We start from the raw sequence: 16,910 nt of genomic DNA, 5'->3' as shown, positions 1-16,910 counted from the left end.
CTATTTGCATCTTTCATCGCAGTTTATCTCCACGATTTAAGAAACTAGTGAACCGTGCCCATGATGCAGTTGGTAAAGATGTCAGAGAAACACACAAATACAGATTACTTTAACTATATATAGTGCACGTGCTAAAATTGGTGGCACACACACACACACAGATTCCTGGAATTTAGGTTAGGGTGTTTATTTGAGTGTCTAAATAGATGTAAAAAATCTACTAAATGTGTTTATTCAATCAAATTAACAAATGTTATTCCTTTTGTTATAAATTGTGCTAAGATAATTATGTAACAGATTGTTGGCATAGCAACATAGCCCTTACCACAGGCTTAGGGGAGAGGTGGCTAACTTTCCTACCTCAAATTAAGTCTTTCTATTTAAGCAACAAACAGGTTAGACAGACTAGTCTAACCTGACAATTTAAGACCATCTAATGCTACTGAATTGACGAGTTTAGCTGTGTGTGAATATTAACCATATGGATTTAAATCATGAAAAGCTTTTTGAGTTAGGTACACTTTAACTGACTTCAACAACAAAAGAGAAGAAAAATAAAACAATGTCACAAGAATGTATTCAAGTAGATTTTCTGGACTACATAAAAAAAGCAAAGCAGTAATTTGAGCATTTGCATAAATAAACACATACTACAAAGCATCTCAATTCTTAACAAAACAAATGTAACAACCCACAAAAGTAACTAGCATGTTACCTTGCATTCGTACAATGACAGTTTGGTTTATAGCCTACAGTCCTAGTTTAAGTTACCACAATTTTGCAAACATGAAATTATTTATTTTAAAAAATAAGAGTTGCAAAAACACAAGCCATAATATAATGCTGTATAAAGCTAATGTAAATACATAATACTACCAAGAATGGGATGACATTGATTAGAAGGACATGAAATACATGTTAATATAATGCATTCTAAATGCATTATATTTTGGTATCTTGTATTACTGTTACAGCATTCTCTTTCTGAACCTGGGTTTACATAATTTCAATTAATTAAATGTGTAGTTGTATTAGAGTAGTAGAGAGTAATTAAAGCAACAACAAAAAACAATTGCCAGACATTGTAGTCCTGTCATTAGCATAATGGCTCCTGGGAGTTTGAGAGTAAATGTATTCTCTTAATATCTGCAAATTGAAACAACAAAGCAAAAATCATAGATGAAGATTCCTTGTGTACTAAAATGGACTTTAATACAACAATTTGAGATGATGTATCAGATATTAAGTATAAATTTAGTATTATCTGAATTGAGAAGATTCACACTCACGGTGACATGTGACATCCAGACAAATAAGCATAGTTGCCCGTGTAGCGGACATCACAACGCACAATGTTGTTGCTGTAGTCTGACTCTGGGACCTGGTAGCTGGGGTTTACACTGACCTGTAGAGAGAGGTGAAAGTAAAAGGAGAAAAATATGAATGAACTCTTATGCTCCATCCCTTTGCTCAAATGAAAGCGAAAACTTGCAGAATGGTCCAAATCAAATTTCCAGTCTTGCCCTTTCAAAAACGCCTTTTGGTGAATTGAGTGCCTATTTCTCGAAGGCCACATAAAATAAAATAAATTGATAGTACCATAATTTGTTATTGAAATTATATTATTTGAAAAAACATGTTTTGGTTATTCTTCTATTGTTGTGCCAACTGTAAAGTGCCACCATGTCACATATTTTTTGAAAATAACCTTCAGGATGTAGTTTCCAGGTTTCACATCTGTGATGTCGATCCACTGGCAGTCTATGTCTGCGTTATAAGTGTCATAACATCCCGGACTCAGTCCCTGTAAAATGCAGAGTATTAATATCACTGTCAGGTCATCAAATTACACAGTTTTTCACACAAATAGAATACCTGGGTGTGTGAAGTGCAGGCGAAGCGTCTGTAGTAGCCATAGTCACAGGATGTGTCCTCCAGACAGAAGCTGGCCTTATGGCCCTCTGCAACCCTTCTCTGAGAGCTCACCTCCAGCAGATCATAGTGACTGAACTCATCCATGCTGTGGTAGTGCCTGGAGAATGGGACAGCAGTAATATCTCATCTACAGTGCAACAGTAACATTTTAACTACATTTTAACATAGTACAGTGCATGATTTAAACTTTTTAAAAGTGATGTTGTTTTCATTTAGTTTGTGCAGTCTCATTAGACAGCACAGTATACCGGCACTGAGGTACCATACCGAGGTACTGGCTTTTTAAGAAAGGTGCTATACTGACATTAGGTCCATTATGTAAGTGACAGTGTCTTTATATTTTGTAGATCTCAAGTGCAGTTCGACATAGGAAGCCTACAACAGTGGTTCTCAACCCTGGTCCTCAGGGACCCCTGTCCTGCATGTTTTAGATCAGAGGTCTCCAACCCTGTTCCTGGGGGGTGTTCCATGATTGTCGATTAAGGAAAAGCGAGACTTATTTCGCCAACTCTCGCTTACTTCAGCGAGAGTTCCGTTCCATTAAAGTGGCTTATTCTAGTTCAAGCTACGTAACCAATGTAACTTATACTTCGGAACTAGCCTGCTCCGTGTCAGGCTAAAAGTCGAGCTAAACAGACGGGCTCTGGCTAAACTAAAATGTGTTGAAAATAATTTCAAACAGGCAGAAACAGAATCTCAAAAGACAGTTCCGTCGAGTAAATTCCTGCGCGCAAAACACTTTGTTCGGAAACATAAGTGCAGACTTTCTGAAGTGCAGACATGAATGAATTTACTTCATCTCCAAAGAATGTATTAATTTTAATAAACAAGTTAAGAAATAATGTCACTTTAACTGTTTTCAAAAGCCACTGGTTAATTGACATTGAAAATAAGGCCTTAGAAACTAAGCAGAGCGTTTAGACAAGTTACAATCAATGATGGCGTATCCGTTCTTTGACAACCCTGTGGATGAAGGTGCTCAGATTATACAAAGAGCGTTTATCCCACCAGCCCCAAGGGTCTTCAGAGACAGAAGTAATGCTTCCCTGACCAGTATGTGGAAGAGGTATAGGTTCAGCAGGCCCAGCATTGTTTATCTTGATACAGGGCTGGACTGGGACAAAAAATCGGCCCTGGCATTTTTGGCCCAGGCGGCCCACACCCACCGTGACTGGTCAGACACATTCCCTGCAGACAGTCCTTAAAATATGCGTGCATTCTATAATATGAGTTGCCTAGTGTTCTGCATTCATGTGATAGTTTTGGATCCTTCAAGAAGGGTCTCAAGACTTATCTGTTGATCTTACACTTAAATAATTAATTAATTCTTAGAGTTATGATTTGTATATGGTATAAAAAATATATATACATATTGATATTTGATATTGTATTGTTATTGGGTGTGCAAAGGGCACAACCTTTGTTCTCTCACATATATATTTATTTATTATTGTTTATTTTCGCCCCCCTAAGGATCAGTCAATATTTGGACTACATACACAACGGCGGTGTCAAAAGGTTCGTCTTGTTAGCGATTGCGTTGGTTGTATTTTTATTTACGTTCCGTTGCACGGTTTAAGTAGAAATTGCGTTTTTGTGGTGAAAAGTGAAGCTAACGGTGGCTAATTTGCTAGCCACAGTCACTGACGTTACTAACGTCACTAACGTCACGAAAACACGCGTGACTACCTGTAGCAGAACATTCGTTTCGCATCTGTTAACTTGGGGGATAGCTAGGCTAACTATAGCTTTACTGCAAGGCAGCTGCAGAAACGTCACAAGCAAAGAGGCCAGGGTGATAACTATTTACTCATTTTACTTTGTGATGTGAAACACAATTATGAAATGTAATGTACAATATTAGCTGATATTATTAAGGAAGTAGGCCCACATCTGCTTTCAGAAACGGTAGTCTACTATTTCACTGAAGCATTAGCATGACATTAGCCCCCTATGCATTTTTATATAAAATATACAGGAATATCAGTTGTAAAAATGGCATTAAAATCCCTGTACAACCGACGCAAGCAAGCACACCCTACAATTTCCCCAGAAATTGTACCCTCTCTAGTTATTACTATTTTGCTTAATATTGGCTTAGAAACTTTTAAAACAGTTTACTGTTAATTTAAATTATTGTAAGATTCATATTTTGTGGCTTTGGACAAAAGTGTCTGCTAAATACAATACAAACACACACACACAGCCTCCCTCCCTTCCTGAGTCCCGGTTAATTTGCCTACTCCTTACTTACTACTCTTTCTTCCATCTTTTCCTCACTCGCTCCCATGGCCCTGTCATGGTCACTCTCCTGCTCCTTGGCTTCTTCCCTGACTCTGTCAGTAGCCTATGTTTCGGCCTCTCTGAGACAGACACCTCTCCTCCTTCCTCTACAGATAATGCTGATGTTGAAGCAGCTAAAGCCCCCCCCAAACATGTTCGAAATGTTTGCACATTGTGGCATTCACCTGTAGATTTGTTATCTTTTTCTCCCTTAAAGATCCTGTAAAGTGGAATTGAAAACAAGTTTTAAGTTCACCACACCACAGAAGAATGTGTTATTAACTACCCATCCAAATTCGAATGAAAAAAACAAACAACTATGTTAAATTAGGCTTTGAAATCATGTGAAAATCAGCACTCTTCTCTGCTTGAGACTGGGGGGGGGGGGGGTGTCGTCTGAAGGAGCTGAAGCACCGCCCCTCGTTGCCTACCTACGACCCAGATAATGGACGCTACGTCAAACCGAACAAAACAGTATAGAATTAGAATTTGTTCAATGAGTTAAACATACAGATACATATAAATGAAATGTTCCCCTGAGCTGTAACACAGGAGTAAAAGCTGTCTCTGGTGTCTATTTGAGCTCTCCAACTACTTATAGCACATTAGCTACCATTTCACCAAAATACTATCATTCTACACCGAGTAGCCTAATATCAAGTTAGCGGTTTGCACTAACTCATAGCAGAGATACCTCACGAAAAGTTATCTTGTATAATTATAACAAGCACACAGAACTGAGTGATGAACTGCTGGCGGCGGTGGATGGTCCAGGTGCGACCGGTGGAGGAACGGCCGGGAGGGCGATGCTCGGTACGGCTCCGCGCTGCAAGAGAAGCCGTGTGTCCCTGAGCCCCGTCTGTCTCTGGTCCATGTTAAAATTATCCTCCGTGAAATGGTCACTGCATAGGCGGCTGTTGGAGTTTATCCGAAGCTTTCCATCAGCGTGGCTCTTCACAAAATCAATCCACCTATTTTTCCTTTCCTCATCAATAGGGAAATTAAATAGTGTTGCATCGCAGCTGAAGTTCTTGCATCCAGGGAAGATGCTGTTGCAGGTGGAGGGAGACATCCTGAAGCTAGCTAGCTAGCTGATGTAGGTTACAATAACAGTACAGCAGGAGGAGCCATTCAGTGATCTGACGTAGATGGGTCAAAATGACGTAGATGGGAAATATTTTGGCTCCGCCCATTAAAACCTGATCTGAAAACGAAAGAGAAACTGTTCTACGGTCTAACTCCACATTTCAGTGCGACAAAGTTTTCGCGCTTTGCACATGCTTTCAGGAACTAATTTCACACGTATATAATGTACTGAGAAGCAAATCATGGAATTTGCTTTACAGGATCGTTAACTTTTCTGCGCCTCCCTTACGCTTTGGTGGTCATTTCTCCATTTTAGCGATGCTAAACTTTAACGATGCTAAACCAGCATACGCATTAGCCAACAGCTCGTGTCTCAAGGCCTGCGGGGGGCGATATTATGATTCAGGGGAAGGGGGTTTCTGGATTTGATTGGGTCAGGCCAGTGCCGATGAAGAGAATTAACCAATGGGCCGCTGTCAGTTTTTTTTCGGCCGGCCCGACCCAAAAAAAAGAAGAAAAAGAATATAAATGATATCGGCGATTCGGCCCAAAAATGCTTCGGCCGGTATGCCAGATGGCCAGTCCAGCCCTGTCTTGGTAGATTTTATTGTCATTCTTAAAAAATATATACATCGAAAAACACTTTAGCAACTCTTAAGGATGGCAATTAACACATAAGAGCAACCTACCATCCTTTGTAGAAAGTAGTAGAAAGGAGAGTAGTAGACTATAATAGTAGAAATGAGGGTAGTAGACTTCAGGCTATGTAGGTAGGCCTAGACTATGTAGTCTGCTGGAATCACACACAAAGAAGCAAACTCACTGTAGCCAAGCCTTGACCACTGTTCGGTCTGTCTGAATCTCTGTGTGTCTTTGCATGTGGGACATTCTTGAACAGGGTTGGTGACTTAAAAAGGTTTAGGAAAGGCAACTATGCCAGGAAATATGAAGGGTATACCTTGCTCCAAAGCAGTACCTGAATATTATCATCAGTTTTCCAGGTCATCGTGAAACACAAAGAATCAAGGATACTTTTTATTTAATTGTATAAAGCATTTTCATTGTTTAAAGTAGCCTTTATGTTGCCCTCTATATTACTTCATCCTCTCCTTCTGGCTTCCCCAATATTATAGGTGCAATATACTGTCCCTATGGGTGTATCCAGGCCCACTGGAAGACTCAGGGGTTGACTGCCTGGTGCCCCCAGGGTTGAAAAAGCGTTTCTAAAATACTCTTTAGAGTGGCAAAAATTAGACCAAGTGCACTGTCTGCCATTCACATTGTGAAATATGCTTAGGTGCCCCTTAACGCAATAAATGATAGTGTGCCCTCTATAAATTTCAAAACATGTCTTAATGAGTTTCTTTATAGTTGAGAAAATGTGATGCAGTACCCTATAAGGTGCCCTTACAATGGTCTAAATTTGACTGTTCCCGTGCCCTTACTTCCAATGGAAAAAGGTGCTGTTATGAATTGCCGTTTATGCTGCCCCTACATGACAGTGTCCCAAATGGTGCCCTTTCCAAAGAAGACGATTAGATGCTGTGCCCAACAGTCTCCCCCTACAATGTGCCCACTAGGGCATGCTTTCCCAAAGTGAGGCTGTGACGACACTTGGGGTGTCGTCCCATTCCCATTGTTACACTGGTGAGAGCCCATGTCCTGCAGTAGCAGCCATTAAAAAATGTTCGGCCCCTGCCCTTGAAACAGCCACAGTCTGCCACTGTCCAAGCCCCCTCTGGATCTGTGGAGGCAGACTATGTTAATTGGAAATCTGGAAATCTGGGGCAGCTGTCCATACACTGTCAGCCAGAATAGTAATAATTGGATTTGGATTAAATATGCATGCGTAATATAATAATGATATATTCTTAGTCATGCTGAGCAATTTTAAATGGCTGTTCTGCCAAGCAAAGTGTGCTACAGTTTGGGTCACCTTCTGATCTGAAAGTTTGTGCTGGATCTGTGCAATAATACTTATTTCAGTGAATCCCCATTTTAGTCATTGTTATCTTTCCCTTTTATCTTAAAGCTCAGCATTTAGCCTATCAGTTAATGAATGTTTGTGGCAAGGTTGTTTTGAAGTAATTAATTAATTTTGTTCAAGATGTGAAGACAAAAACATTATTAGCCCACATCAAGTGCAATTAACCATGGCCTTCTTCAGCGTTTTGAATGTTATCCTACAATTTTCAATTGCTGCCACGTTCCTTTTGGGGCTATTATTCTCAATCTCCTGTTGAGAATATTGAGCCATAGGCTACTGTCAGAACGGTTTCAGACAGCTCATCAAATTACAGTAATTATCAGTAGGCCTAACTGCATATAGTTATGTTAAGATTTCGTAGGCCTACAATTTACGCATTTTAACGGTCGTAATGGTTTGACAAAAATCTCCCTTGCCGTGTTAATTGCGGCAACATTACCCTTTTTGGGGATTTACGCTGCTGAAAATACCACCCAGGGCTCAACATTAAGACTTTTTGGCACTGGCCCCATCGGGCCAGTGGGTTTGAAACTTACTGGCCCCAAGACAGTTTTTACTGGCCCCCCCTCCAAAAGTTGTAATTTATCATTGTTACAACAAAACCAAGACTTATAAGTTGTGTTATGATGTTAACATATTTAACCATTTATTAAACACATCCTGGATATTAAAAAAAACAAAAATGAAATCACATTTCTAGTGATAAAAAATTAAAAGGTAATAGTCAGCAAAACAATTGACTTTTAACCTCAAACATGATGTGCTCTCTTCCCTGCTGACAGCCATCTCTGCACAACTCTGTCTGGCTGAAACTGAAACCTCTGGGGTCTCTTTAATAAAACTGTGCGTAGGATTCTTACTAAAAGTGTACGTACGCCCAAAAGCCTAAAATGGCGTACGCTCACAAAAATTCAGATTTATAAAACCGTGCGTACGCACACCTGTACGCAATGTTCCCTTTATAAATCACAGATAACCCACAAGTGTGCGTACGTGAATCAGCATTGTACCCCGCCCTGAACACGCCCATTTTTAACCATAAATAGTCAATGCAAAGCACCTCATGAATGCTAATCTAGTATCTCATTATGACCCTGGCATGCGATTGTTCTTTACGGTGAATCATAGCACATGACAACTTCTCAGACACTGTTAGCCTATTGGTGGAGCCCGAAAACTCTGAAAATGTGGTGGCCGGTAGATCACCAATTACAAAAACTGTGTGAGTGGCGTCAACTGTGCCAGTGATACCGCGAGTCGAGATACAATTTGAAAACAAAAGCGTTTTGTTATGAACAGTAATCTATTAAAGTCTGGACTGATGACGTGGAGTGTAGCGATTGCACGGGAGCTTAACGACTGTATTTCCAGTTTTTGACATATGATTATATATGCACAGTATTAAATAAATATATTTAGTTATACACTGTATTCTGCAGTTATTTAAAGGTAGGATATGTGATGTTATCTGCATTCCATGCAGTCGGGCATTTCCCCCTCCTGCACTCCGGTAGTGGACAATATGATGGTGAGACAGCGCTGAATTTTGATTTAAAATTTGAGTTGATTGTACAAGGTGTTTATGGAACAATTATCACTCAGTACAAGCTAAAATAATACTGCTGGATTAAATCTTCATGATAATGATGAAATCGAGTGAAAAAAGTGTGTGAGGAAAACAAAATATATAAATATTACGAGTAATCGTTCTTCCCACGTTTACTTTCTGCAGTCTGACTACAGTAAGGTCATCTGCGTCGCCAATTCCAACTGTTTCCAAAATGTGCGTAGGCCTACGGGAGGGTCAGTTTGCGTGGAGGACCGCAAATTCTCCCGTCAAGTTTGTTTTTTATAAATCACAACCTTTGCGTGGAAAGTGGCGTACGCACATTTTCAGCCCTGTTTTGTGCGTACGCAAGCTTTAGAAATGAGACCCCTGGTCCGTCAATGCTAATATATAAAAGCTTCCATAGCATTTCATCAGTATGATACTAAGTACCCAAGTCGACACCATTCTTCTGCTGCAGTTCAATTGCCTGGGGGAACGAGGCGAACGGCTGGCCCGTCTTAATGTGGTCGTGCAATAAGTCGTGCAATAACACGATGGGCATCTAAATTTAAATTCCTGACCAGCATGGTCAACGGCCTCGAAGATGGATTGTCAACCATCCGCTTAGCTGTCACGCAAACCAGGGGCTGTCTGCTAGCATGGCTGGTCAGGTATTGTTTTCGAAAATTGTCGGTGCCTCTGTAAAAATATCAATTTTGTCTGCTTTAGACGGGAACATACGACAGACGACACAGTGCATCTTCGTTCCATACAAAAGTTGCTTCCGTTTGAGCTCGTAGCTCTACTTTGCTGCCATCTTCACTTTATTGTCTCACGCCAAATACGCCAATTTTTTTTTAGGATACATAATTTTTTTTATCGAGATTAGAGAATTACAATTTGACAACCACTCACCACTCACTACTCAACTCTTGATTTGCCAACTGTGCGCCCCATGAGCTGCAAAGTTATTTATGCATTTAGCAGATAGCAAAACATATGAAGGATGTTAACTTTTACAATGCGAATTTTTTTTTCAATCAATAATTTGCAGTGGCCCAATCGGGCCAGTGAGTTGCTAGTTTAACTGTCCCAACGTTACTTTTTACTGGCCCCGGGCCATCGTTATTGTCGAGCCCTGCCACCACTCTGCTGGTTTACGGTTTGCTTTTTGCGACATAACTCCTCTTTTCGACGATCGCCTGATCTGGGCTGCACAGTCTAAGCTTATTGAGGTCTAGCTTGAATTAGCGTTGCCTGTTAGTGTAACGGAACGTTAGTGGAACGGCTTGAGGCTTTAAGGCCGATTTATACTACTCCAACTCCGTTACGGAGAGACAGACGGTCGGACGGATTTGTTGAATTTATCAGTAGTGAAAAGTAGGTGGAGCAATGTTCGAGCAGCCTGCCACATGACGTCTTTGTGTGTGGAACCAATTGCGGACCAATCACAGCCAAGGGGTATCCGTAAAATGACGGACTAGCGGACGGATAGTCAGGAAAATCAGGATGTGCACGTAGAGCTCTCCGAGGGGCTTGGAGAGGGCGTTCCTCATCGGAGAGGGCGTTCCCTGTGTCTATCTCCGTGAAAACGGAGTAGTATAATTCGGCCTTAAAGGCTGATATATGCTTCTGCGTTTTTCGAAAAACGGACACATGGGAACGCCCTTGTCTCCGTGGAACGCCCTCTACGAGCTCTCCGTCAGCCCTCGGAGAGCCCCGGAGAGCTCGACGTGCACCTCCTGAATTTTCTAACTATCCGTCGTAATTTCTGAGAGCGACAGAGAGCTACGGAGACCCCCTTGGCTGTGATTGGTCAGTATTAAGAACCGCTTGCGTCAAGGGCGGGGTTGCCGTGATAAACAGGACGAACAGAATCCTTTGACCGCCATTGCTGTAAGTTTTTACAATTCATATTTCAGCTAAACAGTACATGTAAATCAGCATCTGAATTCAAATGTGACGAGAAATGGGCAGTGTAGTTGCTTAAAATGTGCGTATTTTATTGATGAAAGGGCTAATTTGTAAATTTGCTCCGACTTCTCGATAACCTAGGTAAATAAACACTCCACGACGACTTACAAAAAACCGATGCGCCACCTACTCTTCTGGCGGTGAATTGTTTTGAGCACCCACAGCCTACGGAGAACCATAAACGAAGTCTATCCGTCCGTATCCATGCGTATCCGTGCGCCCGCCCATCCGTAAACGGAGACGCAGAAGCATATTTCGGCCTTAAGTCTAAGTTGACGTTTACCCAAGTGAGACTTATTCGTGTAAGTTAGACTTGCGTTAGCGACGTTGATGGAACACCCCCCTGGAGAGCAACCTGCCTGTTGTTTTTTGCTACAACCTCGATTCAACCCGATTCTACACTAGTAACCTGATCCACCAGCTAATTATTAGAATCAGGTGTGCTAGATTAGTGTTGGAGCTAAAACCTACAGGGAGGTAGCTCCAAAGGAGTAGGGTTTGAGACCCATGTTTTAGATGTTTCACACACCTGAGTCAAATGATTGAGTCGTTATCTATCTTATGCTGGATACACACTAAAAGATTTTTGTAATCTGTCAAGATTTTCAAAATGTGAGAGACCACAAACATTAGGACAACAAAATCCTAGATTTAACAGTTTTTCTCCTATAGTGTGTGGTGTTTGTCCTCGGGGTTCCCCCCACACATCAGGATTTCTGATCGTAAATATTCAACATGCTAAACAAACAAAAAAGAAAAATGTCACAGACTGTGAGATCAAGGTTCTAACAACAGAGGTGGAGGCGAGAAAATGTGTCAACATTGTATTAGCAACAAAAGAAAGTCGGCGGAGTGGAAAACTGTCACTTTTTGTGCCCTTTCTTGTTTTTAACCTGTAGCACTTTGAGATTTAGCTAAATATAAAGTGCATTACAAATAAAATTATTATTTATTATAGGGCCGTAAATGCTGTGGGTTCGGAGTACCAGACCATGGCAGAAATGAAGAAGAAATGGTCCGATGTAAAACTCGAAATTAAGCAACGAGTGGTGGCGCATAGTAACAGCATGGCAGCTATATGGTTAGCGTGACATGCATTTCCTGAGTGATTTTGTCGTTCGTTTGACACCCTCAAGTTTAACAGAAGTTATTAAATGGTGGCGGATTAAACAATAGGCTATATAGCATTTTCCGTTTGGGTTTTGGCATTTTGATGTGATCATCTACATTAATGATTAAACTTTTATTTGAATGTTTTTTGAATAGTCAACGTCATAGATGTATGACAGTAACTGTAGTGAAAACTTTATTTTTTAATGTTTGGTGGGTTTCTGAACTTTTCAGTTACAATTCGCCATGTTACAGAGCCAGACAAGACTTTGCGGACGGTCTGCACATTCTCACGTCTGCTCAAAAATTTCCGTGAAGGCCCGCACAAGTAAATTTTTATACATCACACCGTGCGCGTGAAAACCAGCATACGCAAGCTTTTCGTGCGTATATACGCACAAAACGGGGCTGAAAATGTGCGTACGCCACTTCCCACGCAAAGGTTGTGATTTATAAAAAACAACCTAGACGGGAGAATGTGCGGTGCTCAATGCAAACTCTGACCCATGCGTAGGCCTACACACATTTTGGAGACAGTGGGAATTGGCGACGCAGAAAAAACACTAGAAAAAACACCAGCTTTACTCCTTTTATGGTATTCTCATTAATATTTAGATGAGCTGCACGCTGATTGGTTGGTTTTCAACGAGTGAAGCTGGGGAGCAAAAACGCAACACGTCCAACAGCACTCACTGAAACACCGAAGGTGGAGACTTGAAATAAAAATGCGCAAATAAATCTATTGTGTCTACACAACACTGTTTTCAACAGATTGACTAGATATCATTTGAAATGATAACGTTAGTTGTTTCCACTTCTGTTGCCGAAGCAAACTGGATTGACTTAGGTGGGTAGAACGTTACAGCATAGCAACCAAACTACTGTATATCGTGATTCAACTCAGCTTCAGTTAGCTAGCTCTAGACATCTTGCTGAAAACTAACCTGACAAAGATCTGGACAAACATGCATCGTGAATTGTAGATTTACATAACAACACAGGTTATTTATTTGAATGAAAAAGTCAGGAACATGAAACAACGTTAGCCCCATTGCCAATAAACTAGGCTAAATCATCACAGATTCTACCTATGCTCTTGCGTTAGCAAGCTAAACTAGTTTACATGCCTACAGTCTAGGTTTTTTCGCTATCTAGCTGTTCTTGCATTCCTTGCAAATCAGCGTTAATAAAAAGCAGATGAGCTAGAGTCTAGCTAACATTGACTAGACGGGCATGGCTGATGTTTGTCTATACCGTAGCGTAGAAGATCCCTGTGCAGTTCGACCCTCGACACATTTGCGCGAATCATTTCACCAAGGACGGTTTTGAAAACCTGGGACATGTACTGTAGCTAAAGCTTTTTTTAAAGGATTTGCTATGATGCTGTTGCCGAAAAGAGGTGCGTTCCTACCTTACGTTCATCACAACCGCAAGCTGTAGTATGATTTTGTCGGTAACAGTTATTAGCAATGCTAACGTATCCTGTATCTAGCACCTGCCTTTCTCCAGTTCTTTCAAATAGATAATCTAGACAGGCGTTAGCAATAGGCCAGACTGCTATTTGTTTTCTGGCTATTTTTTCGGAAGCTTCCCTTCTAATGCCGACTACAGCTGGTCTAACTAGAGTCATTTGCTAAGTAAAGTATGTTGATGTGTTTAGAAACGTATTTAGTATTCTACCTATGCTAGATACAGGAGACGTTAGCATTGCTAATAACTGTTACAGACAAAATCATATTGTAGCCTACTTACAGCTTGCGGTTGCGATGAGCGTACGGTCGGAACAGCACATCTTTTCAGGTTCAGCTTCATAGCAAATCCTGCTTGAAATTGTCCAAGGTTGTCAAAATTGTCTTGGATGAAATGTTCAGAGCAAATGAATAATTGAGTGTCGAACTTAGCCGGGATCTTCTCATAGACAAACAGCAGCCATGCCTGTCGAATGTTTGGCTCCTTGGGAAGACTATGAGTGTTAGCCTTCCCTGTACAGCCTGGAACACGGCATTTACGACCGTGGTCCATTTTCAATATCCTTGTTATACTTCAAAACGTTATTCTTTGTAATTGCTTAGAAGTAGCCTACACAGAGCATCGGAGATCTACTCTACCTCGGACTGGGCAAGAACACCAGTGAGTGGGCTGGTCTGGATGTAAATTTTGGGGCGTGACAAAGATGCAGACCAGAGCCAAAAAAGGCGGTCCCCGGACTGACGTCAGTCCGGTGGCTTTGTTGAAAAGCTAGCGTTTTACAGCCAAATTTTTTCATTTGGAGATTTGCATAGGAAAGAGGTGTCAATGGACTTTGAGGTTCACTGTATGTTCATTTTACCCACCGAACTGTCGTTATTCAACTATGACAAGGTAAAATTGGTTTTGTAATCAATCACCCCTTTAAAACTGTGCAAATATCATCATATGTCAAAAACTGGAAATACAGTTGTTAAGCTTCCGCACAACCAATACACTCTACGTCCTCGTTATCAGTCCAGACTTTAATAGACTACTGTTCATAACAAAACGCTTTTGTTTTCAAATTGTATCTCGACTCGGGGTATCACTGGCACAGTTGACGCCACTCACACTGTTTTTTTTTATTTATTGGTGATCCACCGGCCACCAAATAATGTGGTTTTCGGGCCTCCACCAATAGGCTAACAGCGTCTGAGAAGTTGTGATTTTTAGTTTTTTTTCCCCACCAGTCGCCATGAGCTTGGCTGCATACTCTGCCGTCACAGATTTACACATTAATAGTAGCTCTGCCACTGTTTTATTCATTGTTTGACATCAAGTTGCTCAGTCTGTGATGCGTCCTCTAAAGACCCGGCAATTCAATCAATTTCCCGGCACATTTGCAATGTAATGCAATGCAGATGTGCACACCGCCCCCTACCGAACAAGATGGATAGCTCGGTCAGCAGGGAGCTGAAGAAGAGCGGCTACTGACGTCACTCTGCTGCGCCGCTCAGAATGCTTTTTCGTTCATTTTGCATTTCTGCAAATGCATTTGAAATTGAATTGTGGTCACGATTTTACAGCCACGTTCTTAAAATGAAAATGCATTTCTGGAAATGCATTTGAATTTGAATTGTGGTCACGATTTTGCAGCCACGTTCTTAAAATGAAAATGCATTTCTGAAAATGCATTTGAATTTGAATTGTGGTCACGATTTTGCAGCCACGTTCTTGAAAATGAAAATGCATTTCTGGAAATGCATTTGAATTTGAATTGTGGTCACGATTTTGCAGCCACGTTCTTAAAATGAAAATGCATTTCTGGAAATGCATTTTAATTTTAAAATTTTACATTTCAAATAGAATTTTGGTATCTATTTGCTGGGGCATGTTTTGAAAATTAAATCTCAAATGTCTATTTCTTTTTCATTTTAATTAAGTGAAAGATTGAGCACTCTTGAAGAAGAAAATTAAAATGCAAATAGGATGATTGATTACTAACTTCATTTATGAGTCAAATAACGCAGCCACATTCTTAAAATGCAAATGCATTTCTGGAAATGCATTTGCATTTGAATTTTGGTAACGATTTGCTTCCATACAACCGGAGCCATATAATAACTATTGTTCTTCGAATCTTTATTCAACTCCTTCATATTATTCTTTTTCTTCTATTTCTTCCGTGACACCTTTCAGATCCTTCAAATCTTCAGCTATCAAAACCGTTCGAACGGTTTTGATAGCTGAAGATTCAAAAAGATTCAAAAAATTCAGCAGTTTCAGAATAATATAAATCAATACTCATAATATTTTTAACATGGTTTTCCAATTGAGTTTTTTTTCAAATCCTCTTAATCCTCTAAAACTTCTTCAACTTTCAAATCCTTCTTCTTCCTCAATCATTCAGCTAGAATCACCATTTAAACTTTAAAATGTTGACAAAACCCTAAACTTTTATTTTTTAAATCAGCTTTTTAAAATCTATTCAACTTTTTTCAATATCATTGATTATGTTTCATGAGTTTTTCAGACCGTTTCTGAGATTTACATGGGTGTGTACGTGACAGCCTAGACTGCTGACTGAAACGCTTAGAGTGAAGAGGAGCTTCGGAATCTGGTTCAAAAAATATTTCTACTTTACAGCATTGCCACAATTTTCACTCTTCATGCTTCGTTTTTGGAACAATAGATAGCAAATGTTGTGCTGGTCGTAGACAGTTGTCTGTGGAATCCAACAGATACACATTTGTTCAGAGCCCCACGCAGGGTTGCCAGGTCCGCGGTTTTCCCGCGGAATTGGGCTACTTTTGAAGTGTTGCCGCGGGTTGAATTTTTTGTCCGCTGGTTCGGGTAGACCTATTTTGCATGCAAATGCTGGCATACTAAACATTTGGTGTTACTTTGTAGATATTACAATACATTTGGCAATGATAGCAATGCTGTTGGACTTTAAAAGCAGTGTATATGGTTTGGCAGGGGCATATTTTGAGTTCTGATATTGGGCTGGTTTTTGGGCTGGTTTTGGGCTAGTTTTGATTGGCCATTGGGCTGGTTTTGTCACACAGACCTGGCAACCCTGGCCCCACGAGAGTGAGACAAAGTCCAACTCTCGCCCCATAGAGACCAATGCAAATCTGGTGACAAATTTCTCAGAGAAAGCAGAAGGTACACGTTTTTGAAACTGCTTAAGAGTCGTATTTCTGACCGCACATACATATAAAGAATATCTCGGCAGAGTCTTGGGTCTCTGAAAATCTTTTTTGGATTGGACGTATAGTTTTGCATCTAGGTTAACTTGTTTGAGGTGTGGATTCTAGGTACATTCTCTCTGCCCAGCTCGTCAACGGTCACAGCTGCGCCATCACCGTGGCAACCAAACAGACACGCACCAGGAAAGCAGAAGGTACACGTTTTTAAAACTGCCGGTAGAGTTGTATTTCAGACCGACATATAAAGAATATCTCAGGTTTCGGCAGAATCTTGGGTCTCGGAAAATATCCTTATTTTTTGGATTGGACATTTAGTTTTGCGTCT

The 16,910-nt window shown here is 40.6% G+C and overlaps 1 protein-coding gene across 2 annotated transcripts in view; it reads right to left on the bottom strand.

Moving 5' to 3' along the window:
• Positions 1-162: 162 nt before the first annotated feature.
• loxa (lysyl oxidase a) overlaps positions 163-16,910 on the bottom strand; it is a 72,459-nt gene continuing 55,711 nt past the window's right edge. Inside the window, exons 4-7 of one of the 2 annotated variants that reach the window (XM_062478475.1) lie at positions 1,876-2,032; positions 1,709-1,804; positions 1,290-1,405; positions 163-1,146 (exon numbers count right to left, since the gene is read on the bottom strand). In XM_062478475.1, coding sequence (XP_062334459.1) covers positions 1,140-1,146; positions 1,290-1,405; positions 1,709-1,804; positions 1,876-2,032 — 376 coding nt within the window. In that variant the 3' untranslated portion in view covers positions 163-1,139. Of the gene's footprint in view, positions 1,147-1,285; positions 1,406-1,708; positions 1,805-1,875; positions 2,033-16,910 lie in introns of those variants that run through there. The other variant, XM_062478477.1, reaches the window with a different exon arrangement.

The sequence above is a fragment of the Osmerus eperlanus genome, chromosome 14 (genome assembly GCF_963692335.1).
Source record: "Osmerus eperlanus chromosome 14, fOsmEpe2.1, whole genome shotgun sequence".
Taxonomy (NCBI): domain Eukaryota; kingdom Metazoa; phylum Chordata; class Actinopteri; order Osmeriformes; family Osmeridae; genus Osmerus; species Osmerus eperlanus.
This window is presented reverse-complemented; position numbering and strand designations above follow the sequence as displayed.